At 36.4% G+C, this 26,331-nt stretch overlaps 2 protein-coding genes across 18 annotated transcripts in view; one reads left to right on the forward strand and one right to left on the reverse strand.

Moving 5' to 3' along the window:
* PCDH15 (protocadherin related 15) overlaps nucleotides 1–26,331 on the reverse strand; it is a 764,244-nt gene that overhangs the window by 432,899 nt on the left and 305,014 nt on the right. For all 17 annotated transcript variants that reach the window (XM_057735541.1, XM_057735540.1, XM_057735538.1 and 14 more), the window contains one exon: nucleotides 11,152–11,271. In XM_057735541.1, the coding sequence (XP_057591524.1) occupies nucleotides 11,152–11,271 (120 nt within the window). The remainder of the gene's footprint in view (nucleotides 1–11,151; nucleotides 11,272–26,331) is intronic.
* On the forward strand, nucleotides 19,438–22,665 carry LOC130853521 (smad nuclear-interacting protein 1-like). Its single transcript, XM_057735545.1, has 3 exons — nucleotides 19,438–19,808; nucleotide 19,927; nucleotides 20,644–22,665. Exons 1-3 carry the CDS (start codon nucleotides 19,480–19,482, stop codon nucleotides 21,505–21,507), a joined length of 1,194 nt encoding a protein of 397 aa, XP_057591528.1. The 5' UTR covers nucleotides 19,438–19,479; the 3' UTR covers nucleotides 21,508–22,665.

Below are 26,331 nucleotides of genomic sequence, written 5' to 3' on the forward strand. Positions count from 1 at the left end.
AACTGTCAGAAAAGAGGTGATTCTCCATTTGGTAAATGAGGGCATAGGGCGGTTTAAATGATTTTATCACTGTTGGAAAGATGAGAAAAAGTATAGATGACGTGTGTAATGCCCACCCTCCACATACACACTCACACTGACTTAAGCAAAGAAGGGAGATAGAATGTTGACGCTATCAGTTCCGTGTTTCTCCAGAGCTGACTCCATCCCTGCATAGCCCTCTTTATTAATCTATGGGAAGCAGAATTAGTACCAATGTAGATAGAATGACACCTCTCTGCTAGTCCTGTAAGGAGGTGTTGGGCCCCACAGTTTGAGATGATCTGGAAATGGAATATGAGGTACTTAGCGTTATTTGCTCTCAGCTGAGAACTCTGGTCATTCATCATTTTCTAATAAGGAGGAAAGAGTCTGCTTGGCTTCTCATATCTATCTTATATTTACAAATATTGTTTTTGATATTCTCCATTCAACTGTAAGGACTAGAAATGCAGTTCAAAAGAAGAGAGATTAGTTTTTGAGACACACATACACACACGTATGTGTATATCTATTTCCTGATGATCTAATGACAGAATCAAGGTACAAATATACTTCACTGGGTCTGCAACTGGGAAGCAGTGGGAATTCAGGTAACAAGGGAAACTTTCTCAGTCTCTCAGAGGTTGTTAAATTCTCTTATCATTGTTTTTCTACATCTTTTTGGAATCTCTCTCTCTCTCTCTCTCTCTTTCTCCATCACCCCTAATCTCTTTTTCTCTTCACACTTTTCCCATTTGCTCATGTTGAACACAACTGTGACTTTATCTTTTATGTTCAATAAGTAGAACCAACTCTGTGTCCTAATCAGTCTCTATTTGGTCTTAAGCTTGTCACGGATTAAATCAGGCCACCATGCCATTAACGTTGATCCATCCATACTTTGGGGTGACTCCCCCAATCTGAATTACCTGAAGTGAAAAGGGGAGGATTAAGCAAGATCATGTAGTTCTTGTCCACTCAAAAGGGACTGTGATTTGAGCATCACACTAACTTGCTCTTAGTAGAATCCCACACTCTGATGATTGTTTCTCTATTTTATACACACTCACTCCTCCTTGCCACACAAACACACACAAATATGTATATGCACATTTAGGGATACAGGAAAGATTATAATGCAGTTCATGTCACCTTGATCTAACCAATTTCCTAGGAAATTGTATTTACAAGATTGTGTTTGGCTTCAAAAGTACATATGTTTTAAATTTAAAATGTCACAGATTCACAGTGAAAAAAGGGATGAGATGGAGCTATATGTCATGAGGTGGATAGACCTAGAGTCTGTCATACAGAGTGAAGTAAGTCAGAAAGAGAAAGACAAATATTGTATGCTAACTCACATATACGGAATCTAAAAATGGTACTGATGAACTCAGTGATAAGAACAAGGATGCAGGTGCAGAGAATGGACTGGAGAACTCAAGGTTTGGGAAGGGGCGGGGGGTGAAGGGGAAGCTGAGACGAAGTGAGAGAGTAGCACAGACATATATATAGTACGAACTGTAAAACAGATAGCCAGTGGGAGGTTGTTGTATAACAAAGGGAGTTCAACTCAAGGATGGAAGATGCCTTAGAGGACTGGGACGGGGAGGGTGGGGGGGACTCGAGGGAGGGAGGGAACATGGAGATATGTGTATAAAAACAGATGATTGAATATGGTGTACCCCCCAAAAATAATAAATAAATAAATAAAATTAAAAAAAAAAAAAAAACCTGGGTTCAAAGTTTTACACAAGGAAGGACTTTAGGCAATGACCTAATTAAACATGAGTGTTCATTGTAATACAAGAATAATATGACTATGGGGCCATGAGACTGCCCCATGTAACACACTCAGTAAAAACATTATCAAAGCATGAGGTAATGTTCTTAGTAAACTACCTAAAAGTAAGGAATATTGTTTTTACTTAGCCCAGATATTTCAATAATATCTGAAATTTGGGCTTTGACTCATAGGCAAAACTACTTCAGGATAATGATTTTTTAAAAATCTTTTGCATTTAAAATGTGATTTTATCTTCCTGACGCAGGAAATTCAAATGAATTACATGCTTTCATATTACAGAATAAATGATGGCTCATTTTTTTTTTCTTCTCAATTCTCTCAAAGGTAAAAAGAATCAAGCACGTTATAACAGAATAACAATCTACTCAGGAGGAGTTGATAAAAGATATTACCACCCATTGAAGGACCACTCTGCTACCACCTAAAAATAAGAAGCCCATGCATTTACTTAAATACCCTAAGTGCTTTTCTGAGTGGCAGTGATAGTTACTAGAAATGTCGTGCTATTTCCTTAGTCCACTGGACACTGCTGTAAGGGATATGTAATCAGTTCTCTCCTACTACTTTAGGGGTAAACACTTAAAATGTAGAATAAGAGTCACAAGTCTGGCATAAAAACAAAATAAAACAAAACAAAATGAACAATAACAACAACAAAAAACAAAACAGAAGGCTAAGATAAGAAAAGTGATATGATAATCTACTGTCTGAATAGTCATCAATCTGTTAATAATGAGATTTAAAATATCAGAATGATACCTATTATATTAATAATTCCATTTTTCGAAATAAGATAAACTCCCCAAAACGAAAAATTCTACAAAACATGTGATGTTACTCTCTCCCTTTTTTCCCCTGAATCTTTCTTTTTTCTTTTTTTTTCTTTTCATTTACAAGAATAAAATTAGTTCAATGTACTATAGATGGCCTTACTTTGTATTACCATGAAAGTACAAAAAAATAGTATCTTACAATAACTGTGATGAGCTTAGTACAAATCTGCCTAGTTCACTGTCTAGAGGATGCTAATAATGAGGTATTTCCTAAATTATTTTTGTCTGAAAATAACAGTCAAGAAAGGATAGGTTATGATGCAAGAGAAGAACCCCCAAATTAATAGCTTAACATAAGAATTTTTTATTTCTTACCCACTCTACATATCTACACTAACACATATCAACAAGTGGGCTCTGTTTTTGTTGTCACTCAGGGACTCGGCCTAATGGACGTTTCACCTCAACATGTTTTTCTCCAATCACTGCAGCAGTGGGAGGGGAAACGGTGACTTGTATTTGATTCTTTGGGCTCATATCTCATTAGCCAGAGCAAGTAATTTTCTCCAACCTAAAAAAGTTCACTTCTGGCATGTCTCCAAAGAGAAGAGCCTGAACATTTTGGAAAACAGCACAAATGTTTGTGCTTTAAACTTAGTTAATCAGTTCAGCAGTTCTTCATCCCCAAACTTGTTCCTTCTTTATTTTAGATAAAATTCAATAAAAACAATGGCAAAAGAAAAGTGCAACTTAAAACTCTTCTGATTTTGTTCATAGGTTAAATAAGTGCTTTATTTTAATGAAGAGTTTACAGCATTTGGCAATTGAATTTTTTAAATTTTATTTTGGATAGTAAAAATGTCTGATTCTTACTTATTCCACATCTCCTAGTATAATTGTTCACCTACATCATAAAGGAAATACAAATATGGTAAAAGGATCCTAATAATGCAAATAACTAAGACCAGAATAGAACCTTCACTTTCTCTATTTTGCTTAAGTTTGTGGAAAAAGAAAAAAAAGAAAAAGACTCAAAAGTGCTTTTCCAAAGTAGATCAGTTTATATGACATTCAAAATGATGAAAATAATGCTGAACATTATAAGTAAGTATGACAGATTCTTTTTTTTATAAGTTTATTTATTTATTTATTGGTTGTGTTGGGTGTTCATTACTGGGCACGGGCTTTCTCTAGCTGTGGAGAGTGGGGGCTACTCTCCATTGCGGTGTGTGGGCTTTTCATTGCGGTGGCCTCTCTTGTGGTGGAGCACTGGCTCTAGGCTTGCAGGCTTCAGTAGTTGTGGCATGTGGGCTCAACAGCGGTGGCTCACGGGCTCTAGAGCTCAGTAGTTGTGGCACACAGACTCAGTAGCTCCGCGGCATGTGGGATCTTCCCGGACCAGGGCTCGAACCCATTGGCAGGTGGATTCTTGACCACTGTACCACCAGGGAAGCCCATAACAGATTCTTAAGGGAGCCCTCTCTGTCCCCACTTGCTGATAAGCAACTCATACCTTTGTGTAATCCCCTCCCCTTGAGCGTGGGAAGGATCTCTGACTTGCTTCTAACCAATAGGATATGACACAGGTGATAAACTGTCACTCTTGTGATTGCCTTATGTCACATAAGACTCCATCTTGCAAACAGACTAGCTCTAGAAACACTCCTTGCAGGCTTGAGGAAGTAAGCAGTCAAGGAACTAACGGTGGTTTCTAAGAGCTGAGAGCAGCCTCCAGCCAACAGATAGCAAGAGACCAAGGTCCTCTGTTCTACAATCATCAAGGAAGTAATTCTAACAGCAATCTGAGTTTCCTTGGAAGGGAATACTTCCCTACTCAAGTACCCAGATTGTAACCACATGAGAACCTAAGCAGATCAGCTTAGCTGTTTTCAGACTCTTAAGGCACAGAAACTGAACAAAAATGAGTGTGTTGTGTTTTTTTTTAATTTATTATTTTTGGGGGGTTACACCAAGTTCAATCATCTGTTTTTATACACATATTCCCATATTTCCTCCCTCCCTCGGTTCCCCCCCACCCTCCCCGTCCCAGTCCTCTAAGGCATCTTCCATCCTTGAGTTGAACTCCCTTTGTTATACAACAACTTCCCACTGGCTATCTATTTAACAGTTGGTACTATATATATGTCTGTGCTACTCTCTCACTTCGTCTCAGCTTCCCCTTCACCCCCCGCCCCCCCAAACCTCGAGTTCTCCAGTCCATTCTCTGCACCTGCATCCTTGTTCTTGTCTCGTCACTGAGCTCATCAGTACCATTTTTAGATTCCGTATATGTGAGTTAGCACACAATATTTGTCTTTCTCTTTCTGACTTACTTCACTCTGTATGACAGACTCTAGGTCTATCCACCTCAGGACATATAGTTCCATTTCATCCCTTTTTATAGCTGAGTAATATTCCATTGTATATATATGCCACATCTTCTTTATCCATTCATCTGTTGATGGGCATTTAGGTTGCTTCCATGTCCTGGCTATTGTAAATAGTGCTGCAATAAACATTATGGTACAAGTTTCTTTTGGGATTATGGTTTTCTTTGGGTATATGCCCAGGAGTGGGATGACTGGATCATATGGTAGTTCTATTTGTAGTTTTTTAAGGAACCTCCAAATTGTTTTCCATAGTGGCTGTACCAATTTACATTCCCACCAACAGTTCAGGAGGGTTCCCTTTTATCCACACCCTCTCCAGCATTTCTTGTTTCCAGATTTTGTGATGATGGCCATTCTGATTGGTGTGAGGTGATATCTCATTGTGGCTTTGACTTGCATTTCTCTAATGATTAGTGATGTTGAGCTTCTTTTCATGTGTTTGTTGGCCATCTGTATGTCTTCTTTGGAGAAATGTCTATTTAGGTCTTCCGCCCATTTGTGGATTGGGTTCTTTGCTTTTTCGGTATTAAGCTGCGTGAGCTGCTTGTATATTTTGGAGGTTAATCCTTTGTCTGTTGTTTCGTTGGCAACTATTTTTTCCCATTCTGAGGGTTGCCTTCTAGTCTTGTTTATGGTTTCTTTCACTGTGCAAAGGCTTCTAAGTTTCATGAGGTCCCATTTGTTTATTCTTGATTTTATTTCCATGATTCTAGGAGGTGGGTCAAAAAGGTTCTTGCTTTGATGGATGTCATAGAGTGTTCGGCCTATGTTTTCCTCTAGGAGTTTTATAGTGTCTGGCCTTACATGTAGGTCTTTAATCCATTTGGAGTTTATTTTTGTGGATGGTGTTAGGAAGTGTTCTAATTTCATTCTTTTACATGTAGCTGTCCAATTAAGAGTGTGTTGTTTTAAACCATTGTTTGTGATACAACAGTACATAACTAATACATTATGCTAATTACCAAGCCTTGTCTAAAGGATTGGTGGGGACGTATAGTACTGGTAATTGATAACTACTACATTTGATGAGTCTTAATTTTAAGTGATATATTTTTACTTCTCAGATATTTAGGAACACATTGACATGAGGGTATTCTCAAACATGCTCTTCTGTTAGAAAGAGTTATCCTCTTATTTTTTTAAGAGTTTTTTTTTTTTTTGATGCGGACCATTTTTAATATTTTTATTGAATTTGTTACAATATTGTTTCTGTTTTATGTTTTGGTTTTTTGGCCTCGAGGCATGTGGGATCTTAGCTCCTTGACCAGGGATTGAACCCGCATCTCCTGAATTGGAAGGTGAAGTCTTAAGCAATGGACAGCCAGGGAAGTCCCAGAGTCATCCTCCCTTTTAATGAAGAGAGATAAATGGGCACCTCAGTACTTTCTGCAATTCCCCCTTTCTTATTGGGAAATCCTGAAGTTGATTTGAAATGTCAGTGTTTCTTGTTACATACTATTGTTGGTGGCAAACTAGCTGATAGTTTATCATTGTAGATCCATAGTCATGGAAGAAATTATGTTCTTTTTTTGCTGTTAAAACTTTGAAACACTTCTATCATTGCTGCTATTGCCTAATATTTAGGAAAGCCCCTAAATGTGTTTCAGAAGCAAAAAGGAGTAAGAGTACTAGTCTTCTAAAGGTATACTGAAGAAAGAAACAATGGTCATGAAGTGTTCTGTTTCTATATGGCTAAGACCCACGTGACTAAATCTTCGCACAAATAACAGCTGTAAATAAAATACAAAAAACAAACAAATAAAGAACACCTGACATCCCTGAGAGAGATAACAAAAGTAGGCATATTCTGGAGGAGATTAGACACTTGAAAGAAAAGATAACATGGTGAGCTTCCTGTTTTATGGTAGTTGGTCTAAGGGAAGGCTTATTTAGCACCTCAAGAGGGCAGTTAGAACTCTGATAGAAAGCCTGAAGTCTTTTTGACCTAAAGGGATAGATTTCAGGACAACCAAAGCTAATAAAAAGTGAGGGGGGATGGATATTACAAAGGAGAAAGCCAGAAAGGGAGAGAACAAAATTTCATGCATAAATTATGTCCAGATCTCTAGTTGATCTTGAAACCACATCTGCATGGGGCAGACTACAAGAAGATCAACTAAGAAAAAATATGTATATTGAATTAAAATTTGAACTGAACCCAAGAGAAAGAGTTTTCAGTTTGAGTGCAACCAAGTTCTATGCTAAAATTAAAAACAATCTCCTCAGAGGAATATAATAGAATCAAGAGTATCTCCATAGTACAACATTGACAATGTCCAGAAGAGAGCCCAAAGCAATTTGACATATAATGAACCAGGTAATGTGACCCCTTTTCAAGGGGAGAGAAAATCAATGGAACACCAAAGTTAGGACAGATAGACAAAGATTTTTAAAGCAGCTATTATAACAATACCTACATTTAGAGACATAAAAACAATATGCTCACCATCAATGAAAAAATGGGAAACTCACCAAAAATTACAAACTATAAAAACTACAAAAATACGGCAAATTTAGACTTGAAGATTATACTATCTGAAATTTTAAAAATAATAAATAAAAAAAGACAATTGGATACAATGTATAGGTTTAAGAATAGAATGGAGGGGCTTTCTAGGTGGCACAGTGGTTAAGAATCCACCTGCCAATGCAGGGGACACGGGTTCAAGCCCTGCTCCAAGAAGATACCACATGCTGCAGAGCAACTAAGCCCATGTGCCACAAGTATTGAACCTGCGCTTTAGAGCCCGTGAGCCACAACTATTGAGCCCATGTGCCACAACTACTGAAGCCCATGAGCCTAGAGCCCATGCTCCACAACAAGAGAGGCCACAACAAGAAGCCCATGCACCACAACAAAGAGTAGCCCCCACTCGCCACAACTAAGGAAAGCCCATGTGCAGCAATGAAGACCCAACACAGCCAATAAATAAATAAATAAATAAATAAATAAATAAATCTATAAAAAAAAAAAAGAATAGAATGGAGATGGCAGAGGACACTAACTCTGAATATAGATCAATAGAAAACATCCAGCTTGCAACCAAGTTATTAAAATATGTTGAAAATATATGAACAGAGCCTGTACCTGTGGAACAATATTTAAATGCCTAACATGTCTGTAATTGGAGTCTCAGAGGGAGAAGAGTCAGGGAAATGGCATGAAAATATTAAACAATAGTGTCTGATAATTTCTTTGGTAAGACAAAGTCAGAGATTAAAGTTTAGCAAAACCCCTAATAAAAGACAGTTAAAAAGAAAACTATACATTGGCATGCTGCCATGGTCAAGTTGCCAAACACCCAAAATTAAAATAAAAATCTTGAAAACAGAGAAAAATGGCACATTACATACTGGGAAACATGATTCAAATTTCCATTGTCCTCTCTTATCAGAAACACCAGAGGCCAGTGTTTAAAGTGATGGGAAGAATTAATTAAAACATACTTTGTATTACAGTAAGGCAGAAGTCACATTCATACATTTCTACAAGGATGACTTGGATAATGTAAATAAGTGAAGCAATGGGAGTAAAGTGGATATACATATATTGTCTGAGTGACAGAAGTTTGTTTAATGGGAAAACATTAATTCAGCTTTAGCTGATTGCTGTCTTCTTGGAAATCAGGACCAGGGTTGTCATATTTCTATTTCTTAAGAGAAAAGTGAAAACTAAATTTGAATGTGAAATTTCATGATTTTTAGATATTGGCTCAGAAATTACTTAAAATAATTTGGGGCCAAACAAAATGTTTGTGAGTTGAATGAAACTCCAGGTCACTGACTTGTGATTTCTGCTAATGAATAATGTAGCATCAGATGGAAGAAACAACAAGACAAAGCAAAAAATACCCTCAGATTTTTAAGTAGAACAGACCAATCTACACCTTTTACTATTTACCATACAATGCATACAATGTGAGACTAATTTTAAAGAAACATAATTGTGATTGCAAAAGCCAGAGGGGGCCATATTTTCAGGCTACATAGATTTGTAATACATAAAAGTTTGTTTTGACTCTAAGAAATTAGCAGGATAATATTATGATGCTATTAATTATAAGCAGAATTTCTAGAGATTTAACAATTTAAGAATATAAAAATCATCAGACAGTTCTTTCTCAGAGACTTTATAAGAAAAGAAACTGGCATTGAGGTTTGCACTAAGTCTCTACAATAATTAAAGATGGAGTCACTCTGTAAGGATGTGACTTGGATAATACTTTCTCTTGCAGTATACTGTAAGTTATGTGCCATCATGATATCTTATTCATTTGCCTCACTGAATTAGGACCACGCCCAGAGAATTTCGTTCTTTATTCCATAGTAGAGCTAGCTTGCTAAAGTACATTTTTTTTCTTTTTTTGCAATTTGGAAACTGCATGTGACTGATTGGTTTATTCAGTCTGTAGGTAGTAAAAGGTACATACTATATTTCATGCCAAGCCCACAAATCCCTGAAAGGGAGAAGCATTCAGAAGGAATTAGTGCATAGCTAACAAGGAATTTCAGCCTGATGAAAATTCTAAAAGATATCTTCCAAGTAATACTTTTTTGTCTCACACTATGTCTAATCCTTGGATAGGCTTTTTTTTTTTAATGCAATGTAATAAATATTTCCCTAAAATACATGCCCTGGTCATTCTATACTTTCTGGGAGTTTCATTTTTATAGCTTGAGGAGTAAAGATTAGGAAATGACTTTTATAAAATGTAAGCTAGAAACATGACACATGCTTACAATTAATTATTTTAAAAACCTAAAGAAAATAAATGGTTTAGAAATATTCTATACAGTCAGCTGCCTGTTTCTACTTAAAAAAAAAAGTGTTTCTCTTGCCCTTTTCTCTTCTGCTGTTCCTCTGATCTTTTCCACTTCACTTCTGTGTAACCCCTCATATTTATTGTCCTTTTCTGTCACATTCTCATCATCACCCATCTCTTGGTTTCATTATCTCTGCCTACAAACATGTAAAGGCATACTTGTTAGGGAAAAAACAAAAACAAAACCAAAATCCCCCCAATATTCCCTTGACCTTGCTATACCCATGGACCTTTTGTTTTGCTTATGTTTCCCAATTTTTTTTGCAAATTTTAACTCAAGTGCCACAACTTTTTTTCTTAGAGCACAACAGAGGAAGAGTGGTGCACATACGACTCTGAAATTAAGTCCTAACTGTCCAGCTTCGAAGCAGCCGTGCGTTAGAAGGCAAGTCACTTCACCTATGAGCTTGTGTTCTCTCCTATGTGATAGAGATACTACCACTAACTAATTGATTTGTGAGAATAATATAAGAAAATGCATTCACAATTCACTTAGTTCTCACAATCAATTTGGGAGGTAGATCTTATTGAGAGCTCTTAGTCTGCAAGGTCAACAGGTTTTGTTTGTTTGTTTAAAGCTTATATAAGAAATATGTAATTTAAAAACAGAGGCACAATGTTAACTTCACCACTTTTAATGTTCCTCATATTAAACATAACGGAGAAGCATTAATTTAAAAAGTCACTCAAGTGATTTTAAAACTACGCTGTGGGGAGTCCTTGGTGTCCTGAGAAACTGCCTCTGGGAAATGAGGAAGGGAAAGATGGGAGGCAGGACTTCCAGCTCTAGCGTCAAGAAAACAGTTCTTATTTTATTTGTGTTATATATACTATATCATCAGGAGAAATAATTTCACAGCCTAGGGCATAGTGTAGAAGCCCTATCATCTAACACAAAATAACAAAACCCCAAAAAACCTGTTGCTAGAGGCTTTGTGCTCTTCTCTACCTTAGATTTCATTAGTGGAGAAGGGGCAGTGTTGGTATTAATTTTCAAGTTCCATAAAGCATATGCATCACATTGGTAATATCATATCCAATGATTCACTTAGAATGCTTAGGAGTCCACTAACATAATGGAAATTTAATAAAAATGACATATTATATCTATGAATACATTTTAAACTTTTACCTACAAAACACACCAAAAACTAGCTTTTGAAAGTATAGCACAAATAGTTTTATAAATATAATTTTGAGATAGTTATTAATAATAGTATAATTACTAATGTGGTTCCAGGAGCTGACTGATAGAAGAATATAATAAATATCAGCTTAAGTAAATATTAATTTTATTCCTTATAGTGAAGTCACATTGCAAGTAGATGTTTACATACCAGATCATCTGGATTATATTGGATAACATATTCTATCTGTCCATTTGGGCCATCATCTATGTCTGTAGCTCCATTGTCTCCTGAAAATCCTGTAAATATTGTGGTGCCAACTGGAGTGAGCTGAAAAGAAAATAAAAGTACAACTGTCAATTCTCATTTGATCAACAGCACTCCAGAAGTGTTCCAGCACAAAGAACAGCCATTTATTACACAAAGGAAAAAAGTAGGCAGCTGCTCACAACCACAGACCTGAAGTATTTCAAAAGAACACTTGCAAACCTTACACAGGAGTTCCTATATAGCTTGAAATTTCCAACATCACGACCTTTACTTTGGATAAAGACATAGAAAGCCCTGATTCAGTGTGAAGCACATTTGGCCAATTTATGGTCATTAGCATCTTAGCTCCTATGGAGAAAATGCACCTGTTCTTCCTCCTTAAAAACCTTAATGCACTAAGTTATCTACAAGCTAGGAATTAAATTGTAAGAAGGACTTAGTTACTTTATTTTAAAATCAAAAAGCATTTCAGACAGACCAATGAAATCCAGGTTGGTAATTACATGCAAGTGGCAAATTTGAGGAAAAGAGTTGGAGCCCATGGATTCCCTATCTATCAGAGGAGAGAAAAAGCTGGGATTTTCTTTAGTGCTTGTAGTATTGGTTGAGTAGATAGTCATCATCTAATGGAATTGGAGAGATGGTAATATCTTTTCATTTTGGATTAAAAAAACAACAAAATGTAATATGGTATATAAGACCATGATTTCACATTTGGCCTGAGTGTCTAGCTTTATTTCGTATTGATCTCCATTACAGAATCACTGTTGTTTTCTCTTACTTGTAGGTCTTGACACAATGTAGTCCTACACCAGTCTCTAGCACTCAGTCTTTAGCTGTGATCCTTCTTTTTTTATTATTATTAATTAATTAATTAATTTTATTGGCTGCGTTGGGTCTTCGTTGCTGCACACAGGCTTTCTCTAGTTGCCGCGAGCGGGGGCTACTCTTCATTGTGGTGTGTGGCCTTCACATTGAAGTGGCCTCTCTTGTTGCAGAGCATGGGCTCTAGGCGCATGGGCTTCAGTAGTTGTGGCACGTGGGCTCAATAGTTGTGGCTCACAGGCTCTAAAGTGCAGGCTCTATAGTTGTGGCTCACAGCCATAGTTGCTCTGCGGCATGTGGTATCTTCCTGGGGCAGGGATCGAACCTGTGTCCCCTGCATTGGCAGGTGGATTCTTATCCACTGAGCCACCTAGGAAGTCCCTGCGATCCTCCTTTTTAGTTACATTGCAACTTAATTAGGTATTGCCTTTTTCTAAACCATTCCTGACAGAATTTCCCTACCTCATGTCAAAATATGGCACCCTTTTCGTTACTCTTATAGTTTATACTTTACTTCATTAATTATCACACTGTGACAATTAATAAATGAATTTAGTCAATAAATATACATTTTGTGCCTCTACAGAACAGAGACTTCTAAATTTTGTTCTGAGATATATTTTCTTAGGTTTTAAATGGGATTCCTTCATGGAAAAATAGTTTCAGAGAGAAGAAAAAGGAGTTATCTCATTTACTTCTATTTTTAGGGGCTACAGACTGAGATATCTGCAGGGATCCATTAGGGAATGTAAGGGAGTGAAGCAAGTCTCATGGGAATGGTGGCAACTGGGGAACACTTCCCTCTCTAAAATGGTAGCTGCTACTCAGGCTCAGCAAATTCTTGCCATAATGAAATATGGAGACAATGTTACTACATCTTCTAATATTCTAATTTTATAAGGAATCTTTTGGTTCTAAAGTCAGAAACAGATTTTAGAGAATTAAACTATGAATTTAATTCCCCCCCCAAAAAAAAACATCCTTTGGCACAGCAACCACAGTAGTTTGCAACCTCTGATTTAGAAAAAGAGTACAACTTTGATTAAAGAAGTGATTTTAAAATTATGCTTTGGGGAGCCCATGTTTTGGGGTACTGTGAGTACAAAGTAGTATATTTATAAAGTCAGTCCTCCTGGCAGGCAGCTTTTAAAGGCAAACTTTGACTTTCTGCAGCTCAAAGAGAACTGAGGATAAAGAGAGAAGACATGGTTTTAATAGCACATATACGAACACCATTGGAATGTCAACTAAAAGACTTCCAAGCCAACATTTCAAAATTTTTTAATGTAAATTCCTGTCCCCAAAGACATCATTCTCTCTTATAAAAATTCACCCGCTCTTATGTAGTTGTGCCTTGATTTTTTAATTATGCAAATTTAAAATTTAATGGCAACAATTTGTTTCCAGGTATCTAGTAAAACAGAGTATTTAAAGATCTTTGTTGCCAAAGTAAATAACTGTGCCACAGCGTTGAATTAAAAAATTAAAACCAAGCAAAAGACAAAAGCAAACAAACCAAAAAACTTGAACAATAAGTGTATGAAATTTTTGCCAATAGACTTCTGCCCCAACTTTGAAAACGTGGTATTTAGCTGTTGACAGCTAAGGACTCAGGTAGTACGCCAAATTATTCGTTTGGCATTTTATAGACTAGTGAGTTTTGCTCCCTTCCATAGCTGTACATTTAAGCCAAACATCTTAGCATAGATTGTTCATTTTCACTACTGGAATAAGCAAACATCTACACACAGACATACATATGTAAAATGCAATGTTAAAATCGATCAGTAATTGAGCTACATACATTTATTCAGATATAGGCTAGGTTTGGAATGTTTGAAGGTAATATAAAAGAAATAGTTTAGAAAAAAGAGGATTAAGGCATTTTGTTTTAACATGGAAGGTCTGGCAAGAGTCAAATGTTTGCAGTGAAATGGCCTAAACCAGATACAAACAAGCAGAAGAGTGAGTATGCAAAATGGTTTTAAAAAATAGTGGATTTCAGCAACTTATTTCATTCATTTTCTTTATATATATATATATATATACACACGCACATATATATACATATAGATGTACACAACAAAAATATGTACATCTCTATGTACACATACACATACCACATATATAAATACACCACTGTTACTTATTCTCATCACGGAAGACGTGGCACATTTGTGCTTTCCAAATTTCTAAATATTATGTGGAGGTTGAAAATCTTCACATGATAGTCAGGTTGTTTGTTCTAATCTGTGTTGCCCTATACACTATTATTCACAGTTTTCAGGGCACCTCTGCCATACAGATGGTCATGTTCTGCGTCCTTTAACATTTCAACAAGTCTCAGAAATATAAATTTGGTTTTGTGAAGGGCATTCTATGCAAGGGATGATTAGCAGCTTGGGCAGCTGTCTGAGGGTGTTACTTATTTAGTTCATGTCTTTTTCCACAAATGATTTTATATAACTATTGGGAAAATATAGAAAAATGCATAAATGCACACACAAAGTAAAGAAAATAAAGCCAGAAAATTCAATATTTCAAGAAGATGCATAAGAGAAATTTGAATGTAAAAGGTAGGCAGTTCTCAGTTAACTGTCTGATTATCCCGTGAGCCATAGCTGCTTGAGCCAACCTAAAAATTACAAACAATGCTCCAAAAAGAGAAAATTTTCCTTACTAATCTTGCTTGCAATATTTCCCCACAAAAGCATTGTATTCACAGTTTCATATAAATATAGCTGATTCTCATCACCCATGGTAGTTCTGTACTATTAAGTTACCATGAACACTGAACTGACAAATGCTGAACCAATGCTCCTAGGGGGAATTCAGGGTTATTACATTGCTGAGGGGAATACAGGATTAAGTTCCTACAAGCCTCTGGTTACAACATTTTCATCAACAAATCAATACATAACCTTGTTTTATGGTTGTTTCTGTTTAAAAACACTTTATTTAATATGTTTAGTCTATTCTACTGTAGATGTTCTATATTACACTTTTCATTTTATTCATCAAATTATTCAGTTTCAGAATTTCTGTTTGGTTCTTTTTTTATTATTTTTATCTCTTTGTTAAATTTCTCATTTTGTTCATGTCTTGTTTTCCTGATTTCACTGAACTGTTTTTCTGTATTTTCTTATAGCTTATTTAGTTTTCTCAAAACAGTTATTTTGAATTCTTTATCAGGTAAATCACCAAGTTCCATGTTTTGAAGTTCAATTACTGTAGAATAATTGTTGTCTTTTGGTGATGACATGTTTCTTTGGAGTTTTGCATTGCCTACTTTTGCATTTGACGTGGCAAACATCTCCTCAAATCTTTTGTAATTGTCATTGAGTTGCAGGTATTTTTGTTGGTCCTGCTTACACCTGGGGTTTTCTGCAACCTTGTATGAATACACCTGCTCCACATTTGTTGCTCCAGCAGAGGGCTGGAACCTCTCCTCAGGAGACACGGACTTTTACAAAGTCTCTTTCATCCATGGGTATCTGCCAAAGTCAGCATTACCCCAGACCACGACCCAGAGGAGTTGGGGCCAGTTCACTGCTTAGCCAGTTCAATGGCTTCTGCTAGTTCAAATTCCAAACTGATGTCTGGTTGCCTATTACCCAATGGGCAGAATTATTTCCAGGTCTCTTTGCATATGGTGTTGGATCCCACAACTACTGCAGAGGTACTTTTGTTTATAGATGGATGCTAATTTTTATTTGTCCAAAGCAGGGACTTACAGAAGGGACATCCTACACTACCCTAAATGTCACTCTAGGCCAACTTTATGGGCAGCAAAGAAATGGGATGTTGTTCATTTTGAAGAAAATAATGAGAAGGATGAATCTTGGAAAACACTCCACAAATCATAATATTGTGTTAAATATACATATTTAGTGATAAGATAATGCCACTGGCATCAATGCCCTTGTATTGATAGGTAACAATAATCTCCTGACATTTATATATATTGACTATTTCTTGGAGTCTCATGTAATATATTTACATGAAAATAGACATTTTGGTAGAAATAAAATACTAAAATATATAATTTCTGGATATCTAAAATATTCAGAAAAATTTTAGAATATTCTAAAAATATTCAGAAAAAATAGTTTTTTACATATATTTTAAACCAATGCCTTCCAATAGACTTCAATGGCTTTAATGACTAAAAAAAAATGTACAAGAATCCGGAAGAAAATAATATTTATTATAATAAGCACAACTAAACTAACACCACTTGAATTGGGAAATAATTGATACAAATGATATTATCCAGTTTTGAAGACCTTCTCAAGAAAAAGGCACCCCAAAGGATGATTTAAAAATGCATTTGATGGGCTATTACTTTCTTACATACTTCATCAAGAATCCAAGTGTTTAGTTTTCCTCTCCCCTCTAAAAAAGGGTAGAACATCTGAAGTGTCATGGACATTAAATAAGCTGAACTAGAATTCACTATATGATGATTTACATATAATAATGATTTAATGACAGAACACTAGCAATGGTAGTGGGTGCTCTATTTCTACTCACAGACATTATCAAAACAGGAGCATTATCTTTAGTGGAGCAAGATTATATATGTCTATATTTGACTAATACATGTTTATTTTTCAGTTACAAATATTGTAATCTGACTTGCTGTGTATTAGACAGCCATTTCACACCAATTATTCTCTTAAGAACAAACACCCAACGGAAAGTGACATTCTGTATAAATTATCACTGCTAGTGAAACTGGACCCCCCCTCAATGTTTAATTAACAATGAGATCTCAATTTTATGATTTTCTCTTACATTTTTGTAGCATAAATCCATCCTCCTTGTGATTGTTAATTTTATGTGTCAACTTGACTGGACCATGAAGTGCCCATATATTTGGTTAAACGTTATTCTAGGTGTGTCTGTGAGGGTGTTTCTGGATGAGATTAACATTTGAATTGGTAAACTGAGTAAAGCAGATTGCCCTCCCAAACATGGGTGGGACTCATCTAAGCCACTGAAGACCTGAACAGGACAAAAAGCTGAGTAAGGAAGAATTTACTCTCTGTTCCCGACTGTCTTCAAGTTAGCACATCTGTCTTGTCTCGTCTTCAGGCTTGGTCTCAGATTGGAATTTACACAATCAATTCTCCTGGTTCTCAGACTTTGGTCTTGGACTGGAACTGTACCAGCTGGGTCTTCAGCTTGATAACTGCTAATCTGGGAACCTCTCAGCCTCTATAATCTTGTGAGCCAATTCCTTATAATAAATCTCTCTTGCTATATCCTCAAATCTATCATCTATCTATCTATCTATCTATTATCTGTGTATCTCTCAGTTCTGTTTGACTAATACAGATTTAGTACTAATCAAATCCAGTTTCTCAACAGTGAACAAATAAAATTGAGTATTTGGTTTTGCAGAGGTAAAGATTAGTCTCCCATGTTCTAACTCATCAAGGTTTATATGGCTACTGTATGACACTCTAAGGGACAATTGCTGATTTAACTGTAACAGGGGCCAACAATCTTTTGGCACTTTGATCATACTCCATGACCCTTTGAAGATTATCTACAGTGCTTCCATAGTCATCTGTGCAAGATATTGTAAATTCCTGAACTCTAATTTATGTAGTCCTGGAAAATAGACCTATTTTTAAATGATTAGTTACTGTCTTCTTCTTGTTCCTGCACTTATTTTCAGGATCTTGTCAATTACACTGAATGATCCGAAGATCATCTTCCATAAAAATAATCTTTCCAGATTAGAAGCCATTCATACTTTGGCTATAATTCAGCCCTTAAATTCCTTCTCTGAAAAAGTAATTTTATGAATTTCTCTTGCAAGTCATTCCTGCCTTATAAATATGCTTTAGAAATAGTGATTTATTTAAACCCAAGGGGGTCTCCACAAATGAAATGAAGTGATGAATTTGTAAGTAGGTGCACATTATTGAGAACTTCAGCTTTTTCTCACAATGATAACATTACATTATCTCTGAATCTGTGATTATTTATTGAGAGTTTATTATGGGCCAAATCACTGTTTCTATGACCATTACATTGGTTTTATATTAACTCATTGATATAACATTTGTTTTATTCAAACATTCATCCAAATCAAATGACAATTTGAAGTTTATCTTAAAACTTTTAGAATTGGTAGCAAATAGTACACATTCTTGAATTCACATTCAGTGGATGTTATCTTGCAGTCATTTATCGAAATCCAAAAGAAAAATATAAGAAAGGAATTACATATGTTTTTCATGTTCCCTATAACATAAATATAGCTTTTGTATCTGTGTATAAAATCTTAACTCTTTTTATCATGAAAGCTAGATAATTAATATTGTAAATCATTTCCTCTGAATAAATTTTTAAAAACAAATTCATGTACATAAGTATCTTTAAGATAAGAGAAAGGATTATTATTAGAGAGAGTGATAAGTAGCTCTAGTTATCTTTACTAAAAACTTTACTAAAAACTGAAGAGCAATTACATTTAAATTGAATTAAGCTTAAACTGAATATATATATGTGCATATGTATTGATATATACATACAGAGAGAGAATATATATATATATGAAAGAGCTTATTAAATTGAAAGTTGTCAAACAGTTGAATACCTGAATATTTTAAAACATGTTAAGGATTGATTCTCATTTCCATGCTTAAAGTAGAAAATGTATTTTTGTGTGCTTCTTTCCCTTCCCTTACTATCCTCCTTTTTTCTCTCTGTTACCTGCCTCCTTCTTCCCAGAATGTGCCTAATTCCTTGGAGGAGGAAAACAGAGACAAGTAAAAGGAACAAGTGCTTAGTCTTCTTTTGTTCTTCAGAAGCTTTTGTGTACTGTAGATTGAATTGTAGTACTCTCTATTTAAAGAAGCTCTGTGAATGGGAATGGCTTTAAAGGTCCAGTAATTTTTATTCCTTGAGTAGTTAAAGATATTTATCAAGTTTCCAATACCATGGACCATATTTCTAAAAAAAATAATTTTACTTGTATAAAAAATCACCTTATTATGAAATATTTTAAAAAATTAAAAATGAACAAACCAAACAAGAACAAACACATAGATATAGAGAACAGAGTCATGGTTACCAAAGGAAAAAGGGGATAGAGAGAGGACAAAATGGGTAAAGGGGGTCAATAGCATGGTGATGGATGGAAACTAAACTTTAGGTAGTGAGCACACTGTAATGTATACACAAGTCAAAATATATTATTGTACACATGAAATATATAATGTTATAAACCAAAAAAAAAAAAAAGATTATAAACTACTAATATAGTCAACTCCTTGAGGGCAAGGATGATGTCTCCATAGAATATGAATTCAATAAATGTTTATAATTAATGCATTGTGGAAAAAAAAAGAAAGACATTATAGATTTTTCCTTAAGAGACAGGAGAGCAAGGGACCTGTTTTTCCTTGGCTCCGCAGATCTCGCAGTATGAAAGAGGTGAAGAGCGAGCAGGAGCGGGGGAGCCGGCGAAGGCACCGGGACGAGGACATGGTGGCGGCGCCGGCGGCGGTGGTGGTGAAGCAGGAGCGCCTCAGCCCGGAATCCGCGCCTCCAGTCCACCGTCGCCCGGACACCTCCGGCGGTAGCCCGTCCCCGCCGGCCGGCGAGTCGGGCCGCCCGAGTCACCGCGGGAACCGAGCCCGGGGAGGTAGCCGGTCCCCAGCCAAAAAGAAAAACAAGTCCTCAGGGAGAAGAAGCAAGTCTCCCCGGAGTAAGAGAAGCCGAAGTCCTCACCATTCTACTGTCAAAGTGAAGCAGTGTCTACTAATTTTGCCTGGTGTACACTTTTTGGAAATGAAAACAGAATTGCCCAGTGGATTTAGCAACATGGAGGTCATTGGTGACCTTGACCAGCAATGTTAGTGGAGTAGTAAGGGTGAAGCCTAATTGGAGGGTTCAAAAGAAGATGGGAGAAAAATTGGAGACTGATTAAAACCAAAATCTTTTGAGGAGTTTTACTCAAAGAGGAGTGAAGAAATAGAGTGGAAGCTGACGTGGGAAATGGCCTCTGGAGAAGGGCAGGTGCCTGTGCTGATAGGAAGGATCCAGTGCAGAACGGGGAAGTAGCCTACGCACAGGGAGGCGAGATCACCAGAGTGGTATTTTGGGCGAGAGGAATAGCTCGGAGAGGGAGGCTCCCAGGTGTAGGAACTGGCTTTAGATAGAAGCACAGATAGTTTCCTTATGGTCACAGGAAGGGAAGACAGAATCTGTGGGTGTAGATACTGATAGGTGGGTAGATGTAAGAAAATCCCTTCTGAATAAATAGAGGAAGAGGAAGGCCACATAGGAGACTTGAGGAGAGAGGGAAGGGGTAAATCAGCATCTGGGAGAACGAGGAAGATGAAGAAAACCTAGGGTGGCTCCTGGGTGTCATTAAGGAAGCTGGGGTCATGCTTCTAAGGTGGCACCAGTCCGAATGGTCTGTGTTTTTCTCTAGCCACTGTGATGTGCTTGGTGCTGATTTTGCCAGGACAGTGCAACAGAATGGCACAGGGGCAAGGGATTTGAGTGTGTCCGCAAGGGACTGATCATACTGCCTGACCGTGGAATTGAAGTTAGGAAGGGAAGAGAGCGGGGGACTTTGCAAAGGAACGTGAGGATCATCCCCGGAGAGGCCGGGAGGATCGGCCGCACCGAGAACCCATGGGACAGGAACACAAGCGCGCTCGAAACAGTGACCGAGACAGACACCGCGGCCACTCCCACCAGAGGAGGAGCTCGGCCGAGAGGCCAGGCAGCGGGCAGCCTCAGGGCCGGGATCGAGACGCCCAGAACCTGCAGGCGCAGGAAGCCGAGCGGGAGTTTCACGACGCCCGGCGCCGGGAGCAGCGCCTGAAGAGCGAAGCCGGCGGTAACGCGTCTCAGGACTCGCTGCCTCGGCCTGGGCCCGGCGGCAGCAGCAAAGACAAAGAAGTGCCCGTTAAAGAGAAGCCAAGCTTCGAACTTTCTGGGGCGCTTCTTGAGGACACCAACACCTTTCGGGGTGTAGTCATTAAATACAGCGAGCCCCCGGAAGCACGTATCCCCAAAAAGCGGTGGCGTCTCTACCCCTTTAAAAATGACGAGGTGCTTCCAGTGATGTACATCCACCGACAGAGCGCTTACCTCCTGGGTCGACACCGCCGCATCGCAGACATTCCCATCGATCACCCCTCCTGCTCGAAGCAGCACGCTGTCTTTCAGTACAGGCTTGTGGAATATACCCGTGCTGATGGGACAGTTGGCCGCAGAGTGAAGCCCTACATCATTGACCTTGCCTCAGGCAATGGAACGTTCCTGAATAACAAACGGATTGAGCCACAGAGATACTACGAACTGAAGGAAAAGGATGTCCTTAAATTTGGGTTCAGCAGCAGAGAGTATGTTCTGCTCCATGAGTCCTCTGACACCTCTGAAGTAGACAGGAAAGAAGACGAGGATGACGAGGAGGAGGAGGAAGTATCTGATAGCTAGCAAACTGAAAAACAACCCAAACTCTGGAGAGACCTTTTCTTTCTGCGAAGGCTTTGGGATTGACTCACAGGGCACCGCGGTGCTCTCTGTAACGCCTCTTATTGCCTTAAGTCTTTCTTCTGTTGCTGACCAGCTTACGTTTCAGTGTAAGAAAACTAACTTACGTTTGGTTGAACTTTTCTCTGTGGCACATCAGCCACGTGCCTGTGGGCATTTGTTTTCCCAACAGTCTCACCAACACATCATGTTTTAATAGAAGCATCGTGGCTTGAGTTGGTGTTTTCAGAACTGCTGCCTAGGAAACTATAAACCCTTGGTTACAGGGGCATTGTGGCTTGTTTTTTTTTGTACAGTTACTTTATTTATATAGTTGTTAAGCTTTGTGGACCGGGTTTGTTTTTGTCTTGGGGGTAGACCCCTGAACAGAGAATCTTACTAAGCTTTGGTTATCACCAAAACAGCCTCCAGAATATACCAAAGCTTTGACCTGGTTGAGCTCTTGAGTCACAGAAATTGATTCTGCACTTCGTTGGTGGGGGGTAGGGGTGTGATTTACCTCATGACCTCGTTATTGACTTTTGGACTTTATGGCGCCTACTTAAGCTTATGGCTGTACAGGAAGATGACGGCCACTGCCAGTGGGTGCTGGTTACGTGTCACAAGAGGCTGAAATGGGTCGTGGGTCTGTTTCCTGTGAGAGAACTCTGATTTCTCCCTGGGGCATGTACAGAACAATTTTGATCATCTTATCTGTTCTTCAACTTTGCATTTTTATTTAGAGATTATCTCCATTCTTCCTTCTTTGAGAAACACACTATCATTTATGTGGCAGGGTCCTTGCTTTATTCTAACAACGTACATATGTCAAAAGAACGTTTTGTGGTTTACATGTTTCATCTTTTTAAAAAAACGTTCAGAGAGGTTGTATTTACCTTCCCAAGGCTGGAAAGCATGGGAATTGCCCGATTTCCTAATTTTCCACCAGAGGAACATGTGTAAGTAGAAAAGTCATAACTACTTACGTCTATTGTGTGTGTATATATATGTATATATTTAAAAAATTGTGTGTGAAAGAGCTGCATACTGATTTTCCTATGAGAATGTTTTGTGATGTAAATGTCATACTACATTATAGGCAAAGGCCTCCCTGCATTTGAAGAGCAGGTTTTCATTTATATGTATTTTTGGAATAAAAAATAATAAAATTTGTAAATATATAAAAAAAAAAAAAGAAAGACATTATATGGATAATTGATGGAGCTGGAATGGTGACTATGGATTAGAAGTAGTAATGCATCAGTGTTCATTTCCTGATTTTTGAAGGCTATATTGTTATGTGGGAGAACATCCTTATCTGTCAGAAATGTACACTAAAATATTTGGGGGTAAGAAGGACTCTTCAGTAACACTCTCAAATGCTTTGGAGAGAAAGCTTGTATTATTCTGATAATGTTTCTGTAAGTTTGAAACTATTTATATATCAAAATAAAATAAACTTTTCCTGGTTAAAAAAATCATCTTATTATATCTAGAAGTTGTAAAGAAAACATTTATAAAATGTGTAGAAAATATTCTTAACTACATATGGAATCTTTCTGTTATGCTTCATCATGGAGACCATCTGTGCATTTAGATCTACCAGGATGATCCTGAGAACAGATGATCAAACATGCATATATTAAATGGAAAGAGATGATATAGTCACAATGAAATGTGAAAGGATAGCACAGAACTGAAAATTTGATCAGGAAAGTGAAAGCTCAAATTGGATAGATTCAGAGACATTTCACCATTGTGAGAAAAAGCTGAAGTTCTCAATAATGTTCCACTAATTGCTTCCTGTTTACAAATTTATTTTTGCATTTCTTTTTCGAAGACCCCCTTGGTTTAAGAAAAACATATTTATAGAAATATAACTATTTCTAAAAAGCATATTTCCAAGATAGGTTGACTTATAAGAAAAGATGGCCAGAACCTATACTAAGTACTTAAAAAGCATAATCTCTTATAATCCTTAATACAACTTTGTAACATTATTTTTGTTATCATATTTATTTTACAGTTAAGGAATCATAGGCTAAGAGAGCATCTGCCTGATGTCATACTTCTAATATTTGGTAGATAAGGATTGCAACACAGATTGTCTGTCTTCAAAGTGTTAATTCTCAAGCATTGTGAAATATATTATTTCAAAAATTTCATAATTTGCTATTAAGAAACTTTTGAGAAAAAAAGGAAATGAAATAGGAAATAAATATAATTTGGCATATAGCAGAACCAAAATATACAGTAATCTGAAATGATGCAATTTGGATGATATATTCCATCAAAGATAATTTGGCCTTAAGAAAGAATACTTTTGAGATATTTTACAGAAACACAAAGAAATCCAATTTAGCTTGTGCCTGTTTCAGAAAACTTGTATAAAATAATTATTGCTTTTGAAAATAGGTTGAGTCTCAACAAGCAAATTATTTCATGAATCCCCAAATTCACCATTTCAGGGTGCTAACCTTTTCATTAGTAATCAAATCTTTATTGCTAGTGTATTGCATAACATCTGAAAAAGCACTCAGTAAATGCTCAAGAAGGAAAGAGAAGAAGGAAGAAAATATATCCAACCACAGTTATCTGCATTTTCATCAATGGTTTTCAACAAATCAATGTTTCATAAATCACTAATAAAAATGTTGGGTGAAGGTTTGATGAGGAACAGGATATTTACAAAATCTCAAAGTCATTCCCCACAAAATAGTTTGTTACTTATTAATTATTAAGTACAAAAAATGAATAAATATAGTAGAAGAACTGGACAAACACTGTCTTACCAATGTGACAAAAGCTACCATTACCAGTAATGGGACACACTGATATTGTGAGTCTCTTGTTATATACTATGAAGAACATGCTATCACTTCTGTGGTATTCCTGAACAAAATCTATAATCATAAGGAAACACCAGTTAATTCTACATTGAGAAATATTCTATAAACTCTCCCACTCCTGGAAATTGTTAAGGTCATTAAAGTCAAGGAAATATTAAGGCACTAAGATTGAGACTAGAAAGACATGGCAACTAAATGCAATGTGTAATTTTAGGTTGAATATTTGACCTATAAAGGACTTTACTGGAAAAAAAATTCAGCAAAATTTGGGGTCTGTAGATTACATACTAATATTGCACTAATATGATTTCCTGATTTTGATGGTTATATTATAGTTATATAGAAGAATGTCCATGTTTTTAGGAAATACACAATGAAATGTTAAGAGTTTAAGGGGTTTCATATGTGCAACTTACTCTTCATTGATATAGAAAAAATAGCTATATATCTTTATGATATATTATATATATGACTATATGGTACATATACACATAAGCAACATGCTATATGCCACATACATATATGTGTATATGCATGTATATGTATACACACACACATTTCTATTTATCTGTTTATCTATTAGAAAGAAAGATTATCTGACCAGTACTCTTCAAAACTGTTTATCTATTAGAAAGAAAGATTATCTGACCAGTACTCTTCAAAAACAAAATTAAAAAAAAGATATAGTCTAGAGAAGACTAAAGAGACATGATGACTGAAAGCAATATGGTATCATAGATGGGGTCCTGGGATAAGAAAAAAGACATAAGGTAAAACTAAGGAAATCTAAATAAAATGTAGATTTGAGTTAACAGTAATGTTTCACTGTTGGTTCAGTAGTTGTTAAAATATGTACCATACTAATGAAAGACATTAAGAATAGGGGAAATTGGGTGTGGGTTACATGGAACTTCATTACTTCTATTAAAATGTTATTTAGGTCTAAATATTTCTGATGTCGTTTACATAAATGGTAGAAAATATGAACATAAACAGACTGTTTACATAATCATTTTCATTATAACAAAGTCAAAGACTTAAACATATTTACTATAAAAATATTTTTAAAGATAATAAAACTCTATTTATATTATATTTAGTTCTTATACATATATAACATATATTTGAACCAACTGTTAGCCAAAAAATAAGGCAGACAGAGATAGAGCAAGAGAGGCAAGGGGGTGGGGGGGAAAGAGAGAAGAGAGAAAGAACAAAAGAGAGAACAAAATAGAGCAAGAGGGAGGTTCTCATCTTTTCCTACGGTTTAATTTGGCTGAAGTTCAGCTTTGGGTTCCTGCTGATGGGTTTGATCATTAAAATGTTTTTAATCATTCACTTAAACCTTGGGAAAGAAATTAAAATATTTCCGAGTCCCTTTTTTAAAAAAAAATTAATGAGCACATGAACCTTATTAACAGGTATTATTGAAAGACATGATCATGCCATATCAGGAGAAAGAGATATAACAACATTTGAAGTAAAATAAAAATTCTAATTATACCAGCATATGATACCAGCTACCATGAAAAACCCTCTAGGGTATGCTCACTAATCTACATGTAGTTGAGCAAGATGTTCATTTTGATATGCTTGTCATCAGGTTACTTTCTATAATTCTTCATGAACTTATAAGCATTCTATTAACAAGTTTTATATACATATATATATATATATATATTCCACTTTTTACATTCCAAATCTGATGCCACATCATCATCATTCTACAATCTATCTTATATTTTATAGGTATTATGTCACAAATAAGGTATTCTACAGTGCCCTTTATGATGAATCAGAGGGAGTTTTCAAGGTTATTAATCTCACAAAGTTTGGAGAAAATGAAAAAGAAAATCTTTGGTGATTTGAAGTTGAACAAATATATCATAAGGAAAGTGCCCACCTGTGACTAGAATGAAGTTTAAAACTGTATTTATTA

The sequence above is a fragment of the Hippopotamus amphibius genome, chromosome 5 (assembly GCF_030028045.1).
Source record: "Hippopotamus amphibius kiboko isolate mHipAmp2 chromosome 5, mHipAmp2.hap2, whole genome shotgun sequence".
Taxonomy (NCBI): Eukaryota; Metazoa; Chordata; class Mammalia; order Artiodactyla; family Hippopotamidae; genus Hippopotamus; species Hippopotamus amphibius.